The sequence below is a fragment of the Hydra vulgaris genome, chromosome 01 (assembly GCF_038396675.1).
Source record: "Hydra vulgaris chromosome 01, alternate assembly HydraT2T_AEP".
Classification (NCBI taxonomy): Eukaryota; Metazoa; Cnidaria; class Hydrozoa; order Anthoathecata; family Hydridae; genus Hydra; species Hydra vulgaris.
Window position 1 is genome coordinate 41,900,001 of NC_088920.1, and position 15,968 is coordinate 41,915,968.

Below are 15,968 nucleotides of genomic sequence, written 5' to 3' on the forward strand. Positions count from 1 at the left end.
TCTGGAACAAACCAGCAAGTAATTCAATTACTCCTAAAAAATTACCATTATTTGGTTCAAAGAGCTTTTCGTTGCTGCCCCTTAAAGCTAAATTTCGTTCACTTAAAAGCAATACCGTTTTTACAATACATTTTAAAATTATTCGCTATCGGCGGTTTTCTTAACTGAGCACATCTTTATTGAGATGATCTATTCCTCTTCTGTGTTTAATGTTAAATTCTGGTAAATGATAAGTAAGGGTAAAAAAAGTGTCACTGAAACATCTTTCTTAAGAATTTCTTTTATAATGGATATCTTTAATACTTTTTGGTGACTGCTCTACCAAAAACATCCGTTGTTTGTTTGTCAATTTCAACAGGCTATGTTGCAGGATCTAATATATCATAATTACATTTTGTTTAAGTGCCGTACTCCGTTTGTAAATTATTACTAATTTCTGAAGTCTCGTTAGATATAATATCCTCAATATTGACGCCATTGGATCCTGATTCACAATCTACGTTCTTGTTCTGGTTATTGAAAACATTTGTTTTCAAATTATTGTTTTCAAATTGAGATTTACCATTTTTTGGTAATTTGCATGTTTCGATTAAAGTAGTGCTCGAAACTGACGAACTTTCGCATCGTTTAAAAAATCTTATGATTCAGCATGGCTATTTAATTCTGCTACTTTCCAGATCTGTTTCGCTCTTTTTTGTGCGCCGCTTTAATAACATCTTTTCGACATTTGAGGTAGTTAAATATTAAATGTAAATTTAAAATAAACGACAAGTGAGTTTAAAAATATTAACAAAACTGTTTAAAAAATAAATAAAAACTAACAATTTGAAACTGAAAAACATCAGAAATATTAAGTATATTTGAAATATATTATTTTTCAAATTAAATCGTTATCAAATTAATTAAATTTTTTTTGTTTCCATTTGATTGATTTTTAGATTAAAACTTTTCCTAAGGGAAATTTTGAGCGGAATTCCATTTTCATTTGGAGTTTTATTTGATTGCGCGTGCAAAATTAGGATCTACTCCTCGAATTCGAAATAAGTTTCGAATTGAAAATTATTTTAGTACTAAAGTTTTTTAAGATTAGGCTTCTTTTTGCTTGTTTCTCATAAATAAGTTTCACATTAGAAAAATGTGTTTTTAATATTTGGGGCTCGTTAAATATCGGGGGCCCTGTGCGGTTGCACTAGTTACACTTGCGAAAGTGCGGCTCTGTATATAAAATATCAATATATATATTTCTGTAAAGAGTTATTATAATTCATGGTCTTTTATAAATAGTAATAAACTAATCTGAAGTAAACACCTGACAGTGTTTACTTTAGATTAACGTTTTATTAACTTGACACTATGACAACGTGATATTTCATATTGAGACAATAAAGTTAACTTTAGTTTAATCTCCCGAAGATTTCTCTCCTGAAGATTCAAGACTCTTCAAATAAGCTGTAACAAAAAATAAAAATTTTAAACTAAGAAAAACAGCCACATTAATGACTAATTATTAGTGTGGCTAATAATTAGTCATTATTAATGTGACTAATTCACTAAGCACGAATGATTTTTCTTAAAAAAAGAACCTGTTAAAAAAATGTTAAAAATAAAATTACGAAGAGTAAAAAAAAACTAATAAAGAAAGTTTATACTTAATGGAAAAGTAAAAAAATAGAAAAAAAAAACTGAATCATTAAAATAGCTCTGGTAAAAAGGAATTTTTTGTTTAAGTTTTGTTGGAATCTTTTATTAAAGCAAACCAGTGTAAGTTTGGGTTCAAAATGTCATTTATGAGTCCTGAATAAAAAAACTTGTTTTTCATTTGGGATGATGGTAATGATGATTGGTGATAAAGTAGCAACAATCAACAATTTTAAATATTCATTTTGTATAACATTATTAATGGTAGTTTAAAATAACTGTTTTTTTTAACTCTCGGCAACTTTTTTTTAATTTCTAGGATAGATAATTTTCAGAAAGCTTAATGCTTGGGTATGTTTATATCAAATGAGAATGCTTTGCAAAAAATCACAAAAAATCAGCCTCATCGAAGTCTGGAAAAACAAAAATCCTAAAACTTATGAAAATTTGTGATGCATATTGAACTAAATAATTTTCAACCAACTTTCTTCGTCGTTTTTCTAACCAACTATCTTCGTCGTTTAACTATATATATATATATATATATATATATATATATATATATATATATATTATATATATATATATATATATATATATATATATATATATATATATATATATATATATATATATATATATATATATGTGTGTGTATATACAACCCGTAGATGTTGTCCGAAAGTTTTTTCTAGTCGATGTAGCAACACTCCCTTGCAGGTCAGGCTAAAAGATAGTAGATGTAGCAGCACTCCCTTGCATGTCAGGCTATTTGTCAGTCGATGTAGCAGCACTCCCTTGCGAGTCAGGCTATTTGTCAGTCGATGTAGCAGCAGTTTCCTTCCGCTCTTCCCAAAGACAACAAACTATAGATCTATGTATATATATATATATATATATATATATATATATATATATATAATATATATATATATATATATATATATATATATATATATATATATAAACATGTATATGAGTACTAAACAATATGCAAAGAATAATTGCAATTGCAACAAACATCATGTGTTATTTTTTTGATTTGTTATTATTATAAATGATTTATGATTCAAATAACACTTAAACTTACAAAAAACAACACAATATACTTAATTGTATATTACAAAATCAACTTTGAAAAAGAAATATTAACACCCATTTCTTTTAAATGACGATTTCGCTTATTTGAAAGTTGGGGTCGTTCCCAGCGAGTACACTGTGGTAACTTCAACACTTTATGAATTTTAGCAAATATACTCCTAAATTACAATTTATAGTAATATAGTATTTTTATGTATTCTTTAAAAATACTGAAAGCCAGAAATAATAGTTGACTTACGCAATTTGCCGCTTCTTTACTTTTAAAAGATATTCAGACTCATCAAGCTCAAAACGAGATCCTTTGCAATTCTTAATAAAAAAAAATTACATATTTAGTACATTAGGTTCAAAATGATATCAACACTCGCAAACTAAGTTATTGCGATTAACAAAGCAGTATAACAAAAGGATTGAAATCTCAGATAACACAGGTCAACAAAGATTTTTCATCGGAGATAATTTTGGGTTGTATACAATTTTTGACTTTGATTTCAAAACTGCAATCAAATTTTTTGTAGCGCTTATAGTTTTTTTTTAAGTGAATTATTTTATTATACGGCTTTTTGTTTATTTGTTAATGTTATGATTGGGTAAAAATACCGCTATAATCTTTAATTTAGTCTTTGTATATACAGTATTAAATTTGGTATCCTTTGAAGCCCATTTGTCCCACATTCCTACTAAAATTGTCATGAAGCCTTCTCGGTTTATTGTTTGAAATGTTGTAAAAAGTTTACCTCTTTTTTTGTCATATTCACGATGCATGTTCTGATTAGGACTTTGATCTAATAGTTGAGTCACCCCAGTTGTATCAGGAGGACATATAAACAAGTTAATTTTCTTTTCATGGAGGAAATGTATAACATTTCTTCCAAATCTTAAACTTTGTCCATCTGCTAGCATTACAACAGGTCGCTGAAAGTTTTCTTCTGACAAATATATATTAAACTTTTTGTGTAAAGGATGATAATCCTGAATTCCTTTTTCCGTAGATGATATAATTAAATTTTTTATATTTTTGACAGCTGTTTTTGGGGCGATATGACTTTTTTTAATTTTAAATGAATTCTACAATAGAGTATTCTTCTAATTTTTGTAATTATATTACATGCTGCTGATGCCGGTGCCTATAATCTGGCGAAAATTTCATATAAATTATTTAGTATTGAGACAATTCTTATTACATGTTTTAATGTTGATGTCCCTAGAACTCTCTTTATTGCTCTCTAAAGTGTTTAACAAGTGTTTAAATTATTCTGGAAAATAGTTACAATTCTTGAAAAATGCTGGAAAATAGTTACAATTCTTGAAAAACTCTAAAGATTACTTTGACCCCTCAAACTGATACCCAATTAGTTTTATTGTTTTATTACCAAAGTGTTAGAATCTTTAATTAACAAACTTTTAAAACCTTGAGAGAAAGAGCTTACTCTCTGACAATCTATACAGATTTTGATTCTATCTTTTTACTGCTGACTTTATGTTAACCATTATAATAGGAAGGTTTTGTCGTACATTAGATAAAATCTAACTCGTTTTAACCATGTTCTTACTACTGATTTGTTTTCTACCTCAATAAATCATATTCGTCCTAGCACAGAATACTGTTGTCATATTTGGTCTAATTTTTTGTTAAGCAGATGTGACATAATAGTTAGAACCTTATGCTAATTAGAAGTTAACACAGCATGTTCAATTAAATCTAAATTTCCTAGTTTTAATAAAATTAAAATAACAATACAAAAAATAACACTTAAAATAAAAACAAAAATAAGATTTTCTACAAAAGCAGAAATTATTAATTTTGTATTAACTTTTAATATAGTTTGGTAAGTTAATATTTTAAAGTATAAAATTCAGATATATTATTTCAAAATATATAGTTAATATGCTTTTTTCAAACGGTTTACCCTTCAAAAAAAGTCGATATTTAAGTCGATAAATTAACGTTTACTCTATTAAACTTTGAAAATTAAAAACAATAAATAGATATAACTAAAATACATCAATGATGATTAAGAAAAAAAGAAACAGTGGGAACTGAACCCTCCAAAATACAAATGTAACACAACATCCACAGCACTATATGACAGCGTTGAAGTATGCAGAAGTATAAAAAAAATTAAAAATAATTACTTAAAACGTCACGTAACATTTAAGATACATCATTTTCACGAAAACATGAGCTATTTGCCAAGCAGGGGGGGATCTAGGTGGTATCCTGTGTTGCCCAGGATTCACCCATAATATTCCAAGAAGCTATAAAAAATTCCGTTTCATAATATAAAAAAATACTAAACTTAAATTTATAATATACTAATATGTATATATGAGTTCTTTAAAAAAATAAATATTGCCTTTAAAGAAAATAATACACGGCTTTAACAATGTTTCAAAGACTTCGCTCTCCTCCGTGATGTTTTAAAACGCCGCTATTAATCAGGATTCTTTTTTTAAAGTAAACGGAACCGAAAGAACCCTTTTAATCAATCGTTATTGCAATGTATTTATTTTGGTTGCCGTAATTAAGGCCAAAAAAATCCCTATTGTTTCAGGATTCATTTGGCCCGAATTTCCGGTAGACAACAAAAAAAAGTTGCAGGAACGTTTAATCAAAAAGGTTCTCTCGGTTCCGTTTATATATAAAAATGAATCCTTAATTATTCCAATAACGCCTTAATTATTCGTATAAACTTTAACGCTTTAAAATAAAGCTCTACGTATTCCAATAAATTGAAGTTTTATCAAAAATTAGTTTAAAGTAATTTTAAATACAAATTTTATTTTTGTTTGTAATTATGGATTTGTTGCTATCCAATGCCATTAAAGCCAAGCATTTGCCTAATATTACGACTTACAAAGTAAAGCTTCGTAATAATCTCAAAGATTTAAATTCAAAGTTTCCTGTTGTAAACAAAGATCTTCTTTCTTTAAGAAATTCTGAAATGGAAGCTTTTATTCCCATGCAAAAAGAAAATGAAGACTATTGTTTTAAAGTATGAGTTTAAACGCGTTTTTTTATGTTTTATTTTGTTTATAAAACAATTGTTAACAAATAACCTTTAGTTACATATATTTTTTTTAGTAATATTTAGTTTATATATGATATGACTTTACAGGTCAATGGAAAATTCTTTACAACTAATGTCTTTACAACTCTGCTGCTTTATTAATAAATTCATCAGATAAAACACATGAAATTCTTCGACTATTAACTTCTGTTGAGTTGTTTGAGAAAGCAACCTTTTATTCAAGATACCCAATAATCTTAAACCAAGTAGAATCTAAAAGTTTTTCTTCACTCTCTAGTGTTTTCACGGCATGTGTTTCATTTGAGTCTTCTGATTCTTTTACAGAATTAAATGATATAAATATTTCTGAACTTATAGAAAAAGATGCCTATAACAATTGCAGAAACAATAAATTTGCTTCTTTTCTTTGTTTCATTTCATTATCTAAATTCTGAGTATTTTATGGTGTAACACTGATTGTCGCTCTATTTCCAAGGATAAAGATATGTGGTCACCAAATCATTTTGTCCCTATTGTGAAAAGAGAAGTTTTATGCTTAAAGAAATTTGTCAAAAGTGATTTAAAAAGAGGATCGTGTTCAGTTTTGCCAAGTGTTCTATCGCATTCTTATGTTACCACTAAGGTTCTTAATTTATCTTGTCAATCTCCTAAAAATCTATTTTCAAATAAAAAATCATTAGTTCAATCTCACATAAAGTTTTGCATAGATAATGAAACTAAAGTTGTAGATGTAAATATTGATATTACACCTAATCCAATCTTAGTTAATTGTATTCCTTGTACATCAGATCAGTCTTCAAGCCTTCCTTTTTATGATGTTTATATATACTATTTTTGTTCACTGCACATGCCATAAACTTAATTTAGTTATTAGTAAATCATGCAATGTTCAGAGTGTTAGAAATGCTCTTGATCAAATCAAAGATATATCATATTTTTTTAACTTATCACCTAAACGTGCTAGCTGTCTCAATAAATTCATTTTTCCTGGTCAAGCAAAATTAATTGATACATGTCGAACTAGATGGGTTCAGAAACTTAAAGGTCTGGATGTTTTTTTTGATAACTACATATCCGTTTTTCATTCAATGGAAGAAATGGCATACAATGAAGGTAAGAGTTATAATATTGATACTTCTTCAAAAGCTTCATGTTTTTTAAATCTTATGAAAAATTTATCTTTTATTGTGAGCTTAGTTTTAACAAAACAAATAATGGACTATTTCTACGCCATCACTGTTGTTCTCCAAACTAAAGCATTTGATATATCACAACAGTGTAATGAAATAAATTGTTTGAAAACTCAAATTTTAGATTTGAAAAAAAAATATTGATGTCTATCATAACGAATGGTACTTAATTGCTCTTGACCTAGCTAAGACTATTGATGTTTCGAAAGTTAAACCAAGGCTCTGTGGCAGACAAGTTTATAGAGATAATTATCCTTCTGACACAGTTTCAGATTATTTCAAATATTCCATTACATCTCCTCTTCGATAGATTTGATGAAGGTGAGATGATTGTTTACAAAGGTTTATCTGGTATTCTTGCAACTGTTGTAAAAAAAATAAAGAAAAATGTTTTTGGAAGTCAGATTTTATGGAATTTTTACATTTTTATATATCGGATATGCCTCATCCTACATCAATTCATGGTGAATTAGATTTGTGGGAAACATTTTGGAACAATCAATCTGTGATCCCATCCACTATTACAGAGACTTTAAAGTCTATTGATATAAGGGGTTTCCCAAACATTAGGAAAGGTTTTTTAATAATGGGAACAATTCTAATTACTACATGTGAATGCGAGAGGAGCATTTCTGTTATACGCAGACTGAAAACTTATATGCGAAGCCGCATGACAGAGTCAAGATTTAATTCTTTAGCTCTGATGTCTTTCATCAAGAAATAATTCCTGATGTAGAAAGAGTTTTAAATATTTTTTCTGTTTTAGGGGAACGACGCTTAGAGTTGGTTTTACCTAATAATAATTTATCAATTTCTTTTTAGTTTATTGACTATATTCGTGTATTTTATTTTATATTTAAGTTTATCTTATATTTAGTGAAAATTAGAAAAACCAGCATAAAAATTAAAAAAAAACAACCTATTAAAAAAAATTTGGCCTAACTGCCTATCAAGAAAAGGAAAGAATCCAGAAATGGTGGACTAACCTAAGGCAACAATATTAATACTTTACATAAACTGCCTTTCAAAAAAAAGAAAGAATCCAGAAATGGAGGGCTAACCTTTGGCCACATGACAGTTTACAGATGGAGTGCAAAGTCCTTTGGCTTACCTTCTCGTTGGTGCACTTCGTTAAATAGGTTAGACAAGTAAATAATGTCTAATTTATGAACAGAATAGCCAAGGCAATATTTTTATTAGTTTTGTTTTATATGGGTAATTGAGAACAATGCCAAGTAAATAATAATAAAGTACTGATGCCGTTTTGATGACGAATTACCAAAATATACTCAGCGATATTTTTTTGCAACCTCCCCCCCCTCGCTAGCCCGGGGGAGGGGTTTACAAAAAAATATCGCCGACTATATTTTGGCAACTCGAAAAAAAACAGGCAACACCCACAAAAAATCCTGCATCCGCCCCTGCCAAGTGTAATATAATTGCCACGTGTACCACCATTTTCAAGGAGTGTCATTTCTTTTTGAAAGTTTAATAACAATGTCTTAACTGGTTACATCGGTGATTGTCCTTCTTTAATAACACAATCAATTTCCTCTTCAATACTTAAAGGATTACTTACAGACAGGTATTGCAGAAGTCTACCTATCAGTTCGGCGTGCTTCAACCATTCCTTTAAACTTAAGTTGTAATAATCTCTGATAGTATTATCACTTCATGTGACAGAGCTATAGAATTATCTTGGACTAAGTAAATACCAATTTACTTAGCCCAAACTTTCTTTTTAGAAAAAACATCATTTAAAGTCAATTTACATTATTTGTCAAGAGACAAAGAAAATCTCTCTCCTACCTCGAGTTCCGTTTTTTTGCTCGCTTTAAATTTAGTTTACTGACATTAGTAGATTTCTGAATACCATAGCAGTTAGAGCATCACATAAGTCTGTTGAAAAGCAAATCACAATAAATGAAAGCCATCAGACGCCGTTAGGCATGCAAGTGTACCATAAAGTGTTTTATATTTCCTTTTATAAATGGAAAAGTATTCTGTAAGTGGTTTGGGTTTCTTTTTGGTGGTAAATATTAGGTTGGGTTGGACTTTCGTCCTTCACATATGCACCGACAATATGTGTATATAAAGTTATTTTCTTGAACCACTTTCTTTAAAATCCTTTTGCATTTTAACAATTTAAACATCGTTGTCTAGCTTTTCTCATCCCGTAAAAAATATTTCTAAAGAGCTGAGTTACTTTTGATTGTAGAATCCACATACTTCATGTTTATTTAATTTTTAATTTTAAGAAACGCGCTTTTTTTTCAGTTTGAGTAAAGTTTATTTTGCAGAATTACCGAACAAAACAGAATAACCAACCAGCCAACATATATCGCGAACGATATATCACGAAGATTTTCACTTATTTTTTTCTCTAAATCAAACCTTTTCGATAACTTTTTTTTTGCACAACTGAAAATACAATTATTTTCTGCAATTTTATACTATTTTTAAACTAATTTATTGAGACGCAGAAATAGTTGTTGTTTTTATATACTTTTTCATTACGCTTTGTTTTGTTCAATCTTATAGGGAATCTTATAGGGATTTCGGAATTATAAAAAACGGCTGGGAATTTCGGGATCCCGGGATTGCAATCGCTACTTATCATATACATATGTTGAAATAATTAAAAAAAAAGAAATGTTACAACTATTTAGGTTAAAAAGTTTCGTTTTTTTACGTAGGATTAATATGCTTCGTTACGTAAAAATGTTACGGCTCGTTACGTAATAGCGGACTTTTGGACGCAAATTATCCTTAATAAAGTTACGATACGTAACGTTACCTAAAAATGCTATAGGGGCATTACACCACTATTAATGACTTGGTTTAATTAATTAAGTACAAATTCTTTAATGACCTTGGCATCTTATGAAATCAATTTTAAAAAGTTTGACAAAAATTAATAACTTTATACGTTTATTATCTTTGTTTCTATTCTTTTAAAGAATGAGATTAATAATGGTATAATGGTTGACACTAATACAAAGAATGAGTATGAGTATAACTGTGGTATCTATAGACACTAGTGTTTTCACTTTACATGATTTATCACGTTTTGCTTTTTTTTGACAAGATTTTTTGACATCTTATTTTGCAATTAACGTGCTAGTAGTTACGTCGATAAACGTGTCACGTAAAAAAGTTTGTTTTAATGACTATTGTAATAATGAGGAATTATCAAGAGAGTATATAACTTTGCATATAAAGTATTTCGTGAACATTTTAATGATGATTGTTACTTTTTCAAGAGAAACACTAAAGTTTGTGTGATAAAGATGAACTTAAAGTATAAAACAATATAAATACACAAACGCAACACGTATATGACATGTCAGTAGAGTTTTTACGTATCACGTATATGACATGTCAGTAGAGGTTTTTGCGTTAGGGATTACTTTATTTTTAATATTCGTATATATATATATATATATATATATATATATATATATATATATATATATATATATATATATATATATATATATATATATATATATATATAAATATGTATATATATATATATTATATATATATATATATATACATATATATATATATATATATATATATATATATATATATATATATATATATATATATATATATATATATAAATATACATATATATTATATGTTATTAAAGTGTATTTGATAAATTCAAAAAAAGTTACTCTTAGGGTAAAAAAAAAAAATGTCAATACAATGAAATTGTTTTAGTGTTTTTGATTGGTTATATGCTATGGTTGATAGTTATGGTTGGATGAAGAGTGAGGCAAAAAAAAACTTTAAATTTTATGACACAAAATCGTAATGGCATGGAAGTATTATGCAAATTAGAGTATACAATAATTTGCAAAAATTTGCCTTAAACCTAGATGCTACAACGCATGTCAACCCAATAAAGTTATAACATGTCAGCAATAAAAGAAAATTGTTTATAAAATCCTAAAAACTAAATTATAATAAATTTAGAATTTGTTTATCGGAGTTTCACTAAATATTGTAATAAATATATTTTAATATTTATTTGTATGAATTTTAGTAGCGTTACACACCCATAACAACCCATACTCTAAGATGTTATGTATCTTTCCAATGCTGACATTCATAGATTAGAATGGAGTCTACCAAAGTCTTGTGATTTTGCTGGTAAGCTTAGTTTTAGAAGTGCAGTCAAATTTTTTCTGGCTTTTTTTTTAATTGCCCATCGATTTTCAGATACATTGAGTTCTGGGGAGTTAGCTTGGCACTCTCATGTGTTTTAATGTTTTGATTTTTAATTTTTTGCTAAGAATTTTTTTACTTTTGGGGATGCATGACTTATGGCCAAATCCTGCCAGGAATGTTTTGAATACGTTTTTAACTTCTTTGAGTTTAATTTTGTTTCTAGAACCTCGAAGTTCATCAAGTCAGTAACTGGGTAAAGTGTTAATATTATTTGTGTGTATAGTTTTATAGATTTTATTGGTTCATTCAAAAAATAACTATAATCAAATCAAAAAATAACTATAATAATACAACTCTCGTAACTTTAGTAAGTTGCACTTAAATAGTAGCTATTTTAAATACTTATGATTATATAAATATAAAGTAGCTGTATAGTCATAGGCGATTTTAGGAATAAAAAATGAGGGAGTGGGGAGCGAATCCTTAAAAAAAGTACCGGCTGTTTGTCCTCAAAACTGAAAATCGCCCTACTCAAATGTGTCAAATATAAGACTAGCTGATTATATTCCTCAGAAACCAACTATAACTTGAAAACCACCTTCTTTAGGAGAGGGAGGATTTAAGACATCCCCGTAAAATCGTCTCTTTGTATAGTTAACAACTATAAATTGCATATTACTTTTCTCCGTTGTTATTTGGTCAACTTTTTGTGTTTCAATGCTATCAAGTAATTCTACTTCATGACATCGTAGAGTAATTATTTTTATGAGGTTTTTGGGCAAATCTTCTAGCAACTAACAACCTCTTAATAAACTATTACTAAATATTACTCTCAAACTCCTTTTTTTTTCAAAAATATTCGATGAAAAATAGCAGTCATCAAATACTTCTTGTTAGAGTAAAGCGTTGTGAAAATAATTGTATATTTTTCAAGCTATTGTTACATTAACACACACACACACACACACGCACACACACACACAAAAGATAAAAAAAAATATATTTAAACATTCAGGTAGTCTAAAATTTGATATAAATATTTTTGTTATAATTGCTTTTTAAGAAAACCGGATTAGTTATGCATATTGCAAGTCCAAGTTTCTAATTGTAAAAAAGAAGAAAAAAAAAAAGAGCAACTGTAAAAACTTGACTTTAACTAAATGATATAAATATAGAATGGCTAAACGATTAATAAAACCTTAAGAACTTAGCGACATTTCAATGTTCTTATTCAAGATCAGAGAAAAGCCGTAGGAACATAATTGTCCCGGTAGATTGTAAAATGCATGAGCGAAAGTTTTCTCGTCTGACATCCCGAACTTTTTAGGGAAAAAATTCATATGAAAAATCGTCTTAAACTCAAACTAAAGTTGAAATGAAAGAAACGAACTTGAAATTTGAAATCATACTTCAAATTTAAAATTTGACTTGGGCGTATGCAAAAAACGAACTTAAACTGAAGCTATACTTTAAACCAGGCGTTTTCAAGTTAGACTTAAAAAGCAACTTGGGTAAGCAAAATTCACTTCCGAAGAACATGCAAGAAGTGTACATACATCGACTCAAGGTTTGGGTAAGAGCAGGCAATCTTAATGCCAACCCTAAACCTTTCCCTGTGTTTGTATACTCCCTGCATGTTTTCCCTATTTCACTCAGTCAATGTATGTACACTCCCTGCATGTATCTAATAAATGTAAGAACTTTTTTTCTATTTCATATATTAAACTAAATGGCCACACTCTTCCGGTGTTTTTTTTTAAACATTCAAACCGCTCCTGCTTCTGAAGTTATTTCTCACTTATATTCTTCTACAGCTTGTTGTCCGGATGACTTTCTCATTACAAATTTACAAATATGTTCTCCAGAACTTTCTTTATTGCTCTCTAAACTGTTTAACAAGTGTTTAAATCATTCTTTCCTGCTGGAAAATAGTTACAATTCTTGCAAAAACTCTAAAAATTACTTTGACCCCTCAAACTGATACCCAATTAGTTTTATCATTTTTATTGGCAAAGTGTTAGAATCTTTAATTAACAAACTTTTAAAACCTTTAGAGAAACAACTTACTTTCTGACAACCTATCCCAGTGGGCATGCGTCGTCCGGGGGACGCCCGTCGGACGTCCAGGAGACGTCTTACGGACGACCTCCGGACGTCCACTGGGATAGCATGCCCACTGGGATAGCAGGGATGGATTCAGCATTTTTTTGTCTTTGAGATAATTAAACTATGATAAATTTTAAGTTTCATAGTATAATTTCTCAGCGTTCAAAAATTATGACCATGTAAAATTTGTAACCTCCAATATTTAAAGTTTCAAAGCATCGTTATTTGACATAAGTATAAACATATGTCAAAGTCTGTAACTTACAGAGATGTTAGTTAGCTATTTTTATAGACCAAGAAATGCTGGATCAACCCCTGAACTATACAGACTTGATCTATATAATATATTGATCCTATCGTTCTACTGCTGACTTTATTGTTAACCACTATAATAAAAAGGTTTTGTCGTACATTAGATGAAATCTAATTTGTTTTAACCATTTTTTTACTACTGATTTTGTTCTCTACCTCTATATATATAATATTCGTCTATGTATAGAATACTGTTGTCATATTTGGTCTAATTTTAACTCCAAACGTAATTAATGTTTGCTTGCAGCATTATTGGAGTTGAACTTTTTTATTTAAACAAAAATTTCAACAAGAAAAATTATTAATAACAACCATAAATTCAATATATATGCTTTGCTGATAACCGCACAACAAAGCGGGGCCACCGAGAAAGGGAGGGGATGATAGGGGCAGTTTGTCCCGGGCGGCAGATATCCAAGGGGCGCCAAATAGAAGAAGATACCTAAAGAAAAAAAAAAAAAAAAAGAGGTTCCATCTATAATATAGGGAAATTTTGATAAATAAAGGCGTCAATCAGGATAGCGATCATAGTCACTGTTCCTTTGAGCCAGGGCTCTCGGGGGCTTTTATTTAACTTGTTTTTTTCCCCGCACTCTAACCCTTTTGAACATCTAATTTTTACGTTTTCCTGAATCATATAACCTACAACTTTTCAAGTTTTCCATCAACCATTTCCTTGCACTTTAACTCTATTCTTTTTATCTAGCAACTCTCAACTTTATTGTGGTTGCTTGCAACCTTTTTTTTTTTTTTCATTCTGATTCCCAACCTTGTTGGGAATCAGAGAAAAAAAAAAGAGTTAAGAAAATACCTTTGTAAAAATGTGACAGGAAAGTTGTCAGGATCACAGGCCGTAAAAAAGTGGAAAACCACTTTAGAAATTGATGCTATAATAATTCAAGTCTAGTGTCAGCACAAGTATGATCTTTAGATTCAAGAGATAAAGATTTAGTTGTATGACAATAATGAATCTTTTTGCATCGATTTCTTGTAATAATGAAAAAACATTTTCAAGAGAGTTGCTACGGTGAAAAGAAGAAACGATCACGATTAAGCTGCAAAACACTATGCGCACCATAATTTCTATTTTGTACTTTTTTAAAATTTTCTTATTCACTGATTTGTTACTTGATTGACTTTATTATCTGATCAATTTTATTTTTGTTTTTACTTTATTTGTTTAATCTTTTTTATTTATATTCTCTTTAGAGTTATCTCCTTAACTATATATGCTTTTTTTTTCGTTTTTTTTCTTTTACTCCTTAACCCGTAAGTGCCGGACGTCTTTAAAGGGACGTAAAACTATGTCCACATTAAACTAGGGTATTTCAAATATTTTTCAAAGGATAAGTACATAACTTTGCATAATGGTTTGACACACATGCATCTTGCTTCTCACTTAACGGCAACCGATTACCTTTGATAGTTTTTCAGAAGCAACTGCTCAAAGTTAACGCAAAAAAAACATGTGGAGTGGCAAGAAGCTCATCAAAGAAACCCATTCTAAAAGGTAACTTGTTGTTGTTTTTAATATTGCTTTATAGAAATAAAACCCAAAACTATATTCGTAAATAATAATTTGATTTATATTTTTTGATTTTCTACTGAATATAACTGCATAAACATTACACGTTCTTTTAAGGACGTGTCGGCAGTATCTGGATACCATCTTAATAAATAAACAATTTGCACAAAAAGTTTCAAATTTATTTTTTTAATAAATAACAATAATTTTATTAATTTTCTAGAGAAAATAAAGTTAAAAAATAAGTAAAAATTAAGAATTTTATTTTTTTATAGACAAGTTGGTCTGACTCTAAATGAGATAGCAGCCTTGTTAGAAAATCAGGATACAAATAATGTTATTGAAATTATCATGATTCCATTTGTTGATGAAACCCTTACTGACGAAGACAGTGACGAGGAAGAGGATGGAGAACATGGTAAAGACATTAATCATCTTGGAGCTGGTATTCTCAACCAACAAGCAGAGATTGTCATAAATGACAAAGATGACTAATTGCCTGATATTCAAATGGTAAGAATGCAATAAAAAATATATATACTTTTTACATATTAGTTTTATGATTGAAAAATGAAATTAAAAATAAATTCTGACTGATTTGTTTTATATAGATAAACACTGATGGTGATGTAATTAACAGTGTAGACAGTGACACTGGCAATACTAACAATACAAGTGATATTTTCAAAGACGAGGTCATGTCATAGTAATAAAAAGAAAAATCGTTATTCTGTCGAACGTAGTGAAGCTGTTGGTACACTTCTAAGGTAAGATAACTAACCATTAATGTAAATTTGTTTTAGTTTGTAATGGTGAATATTATTTAATCAAAAATGTATTTTACTTAAAGTTAAAACAAATTTTTAAGAAAATTTAAAAAAA

At 28.8% G+C, this 15,968-nt stretch overlaps 1 protein-coding gene across 2 annotated transcripts in view; it reads right to left on the reverse strand.

The window, feature by feature from the left end:
* Window positions 1–2,744: 2,744 nt before the first annotated feature.
* Window positions 2,745–15,968, reverse strand: part of LOC101238987 (glutamate-rich protein 6) — a 55,945-nt gene continuing 42,721 nt past the window's right edge. For both annotated transcript variants that reach the window (XM_065788198.1, XM_065788199.1), the window contains 2 exons: window positions 2,978–3,048; window positions 2,745–2,897 (listed from right to left, as the gene is read on the reverse strand). In XM_065788198.1, coding sequence (XP_065644270.1) covers window positions 2,759–2,897; window positions 2,978–3,048 — 210 coding nt within the window. In that variant the 3' untranslated portion in view covers window positions 2,745–2,758. The remainder of the gene's footprint in view (window positions 2,898–2,977; window positions 3,049–15,968) is intronic.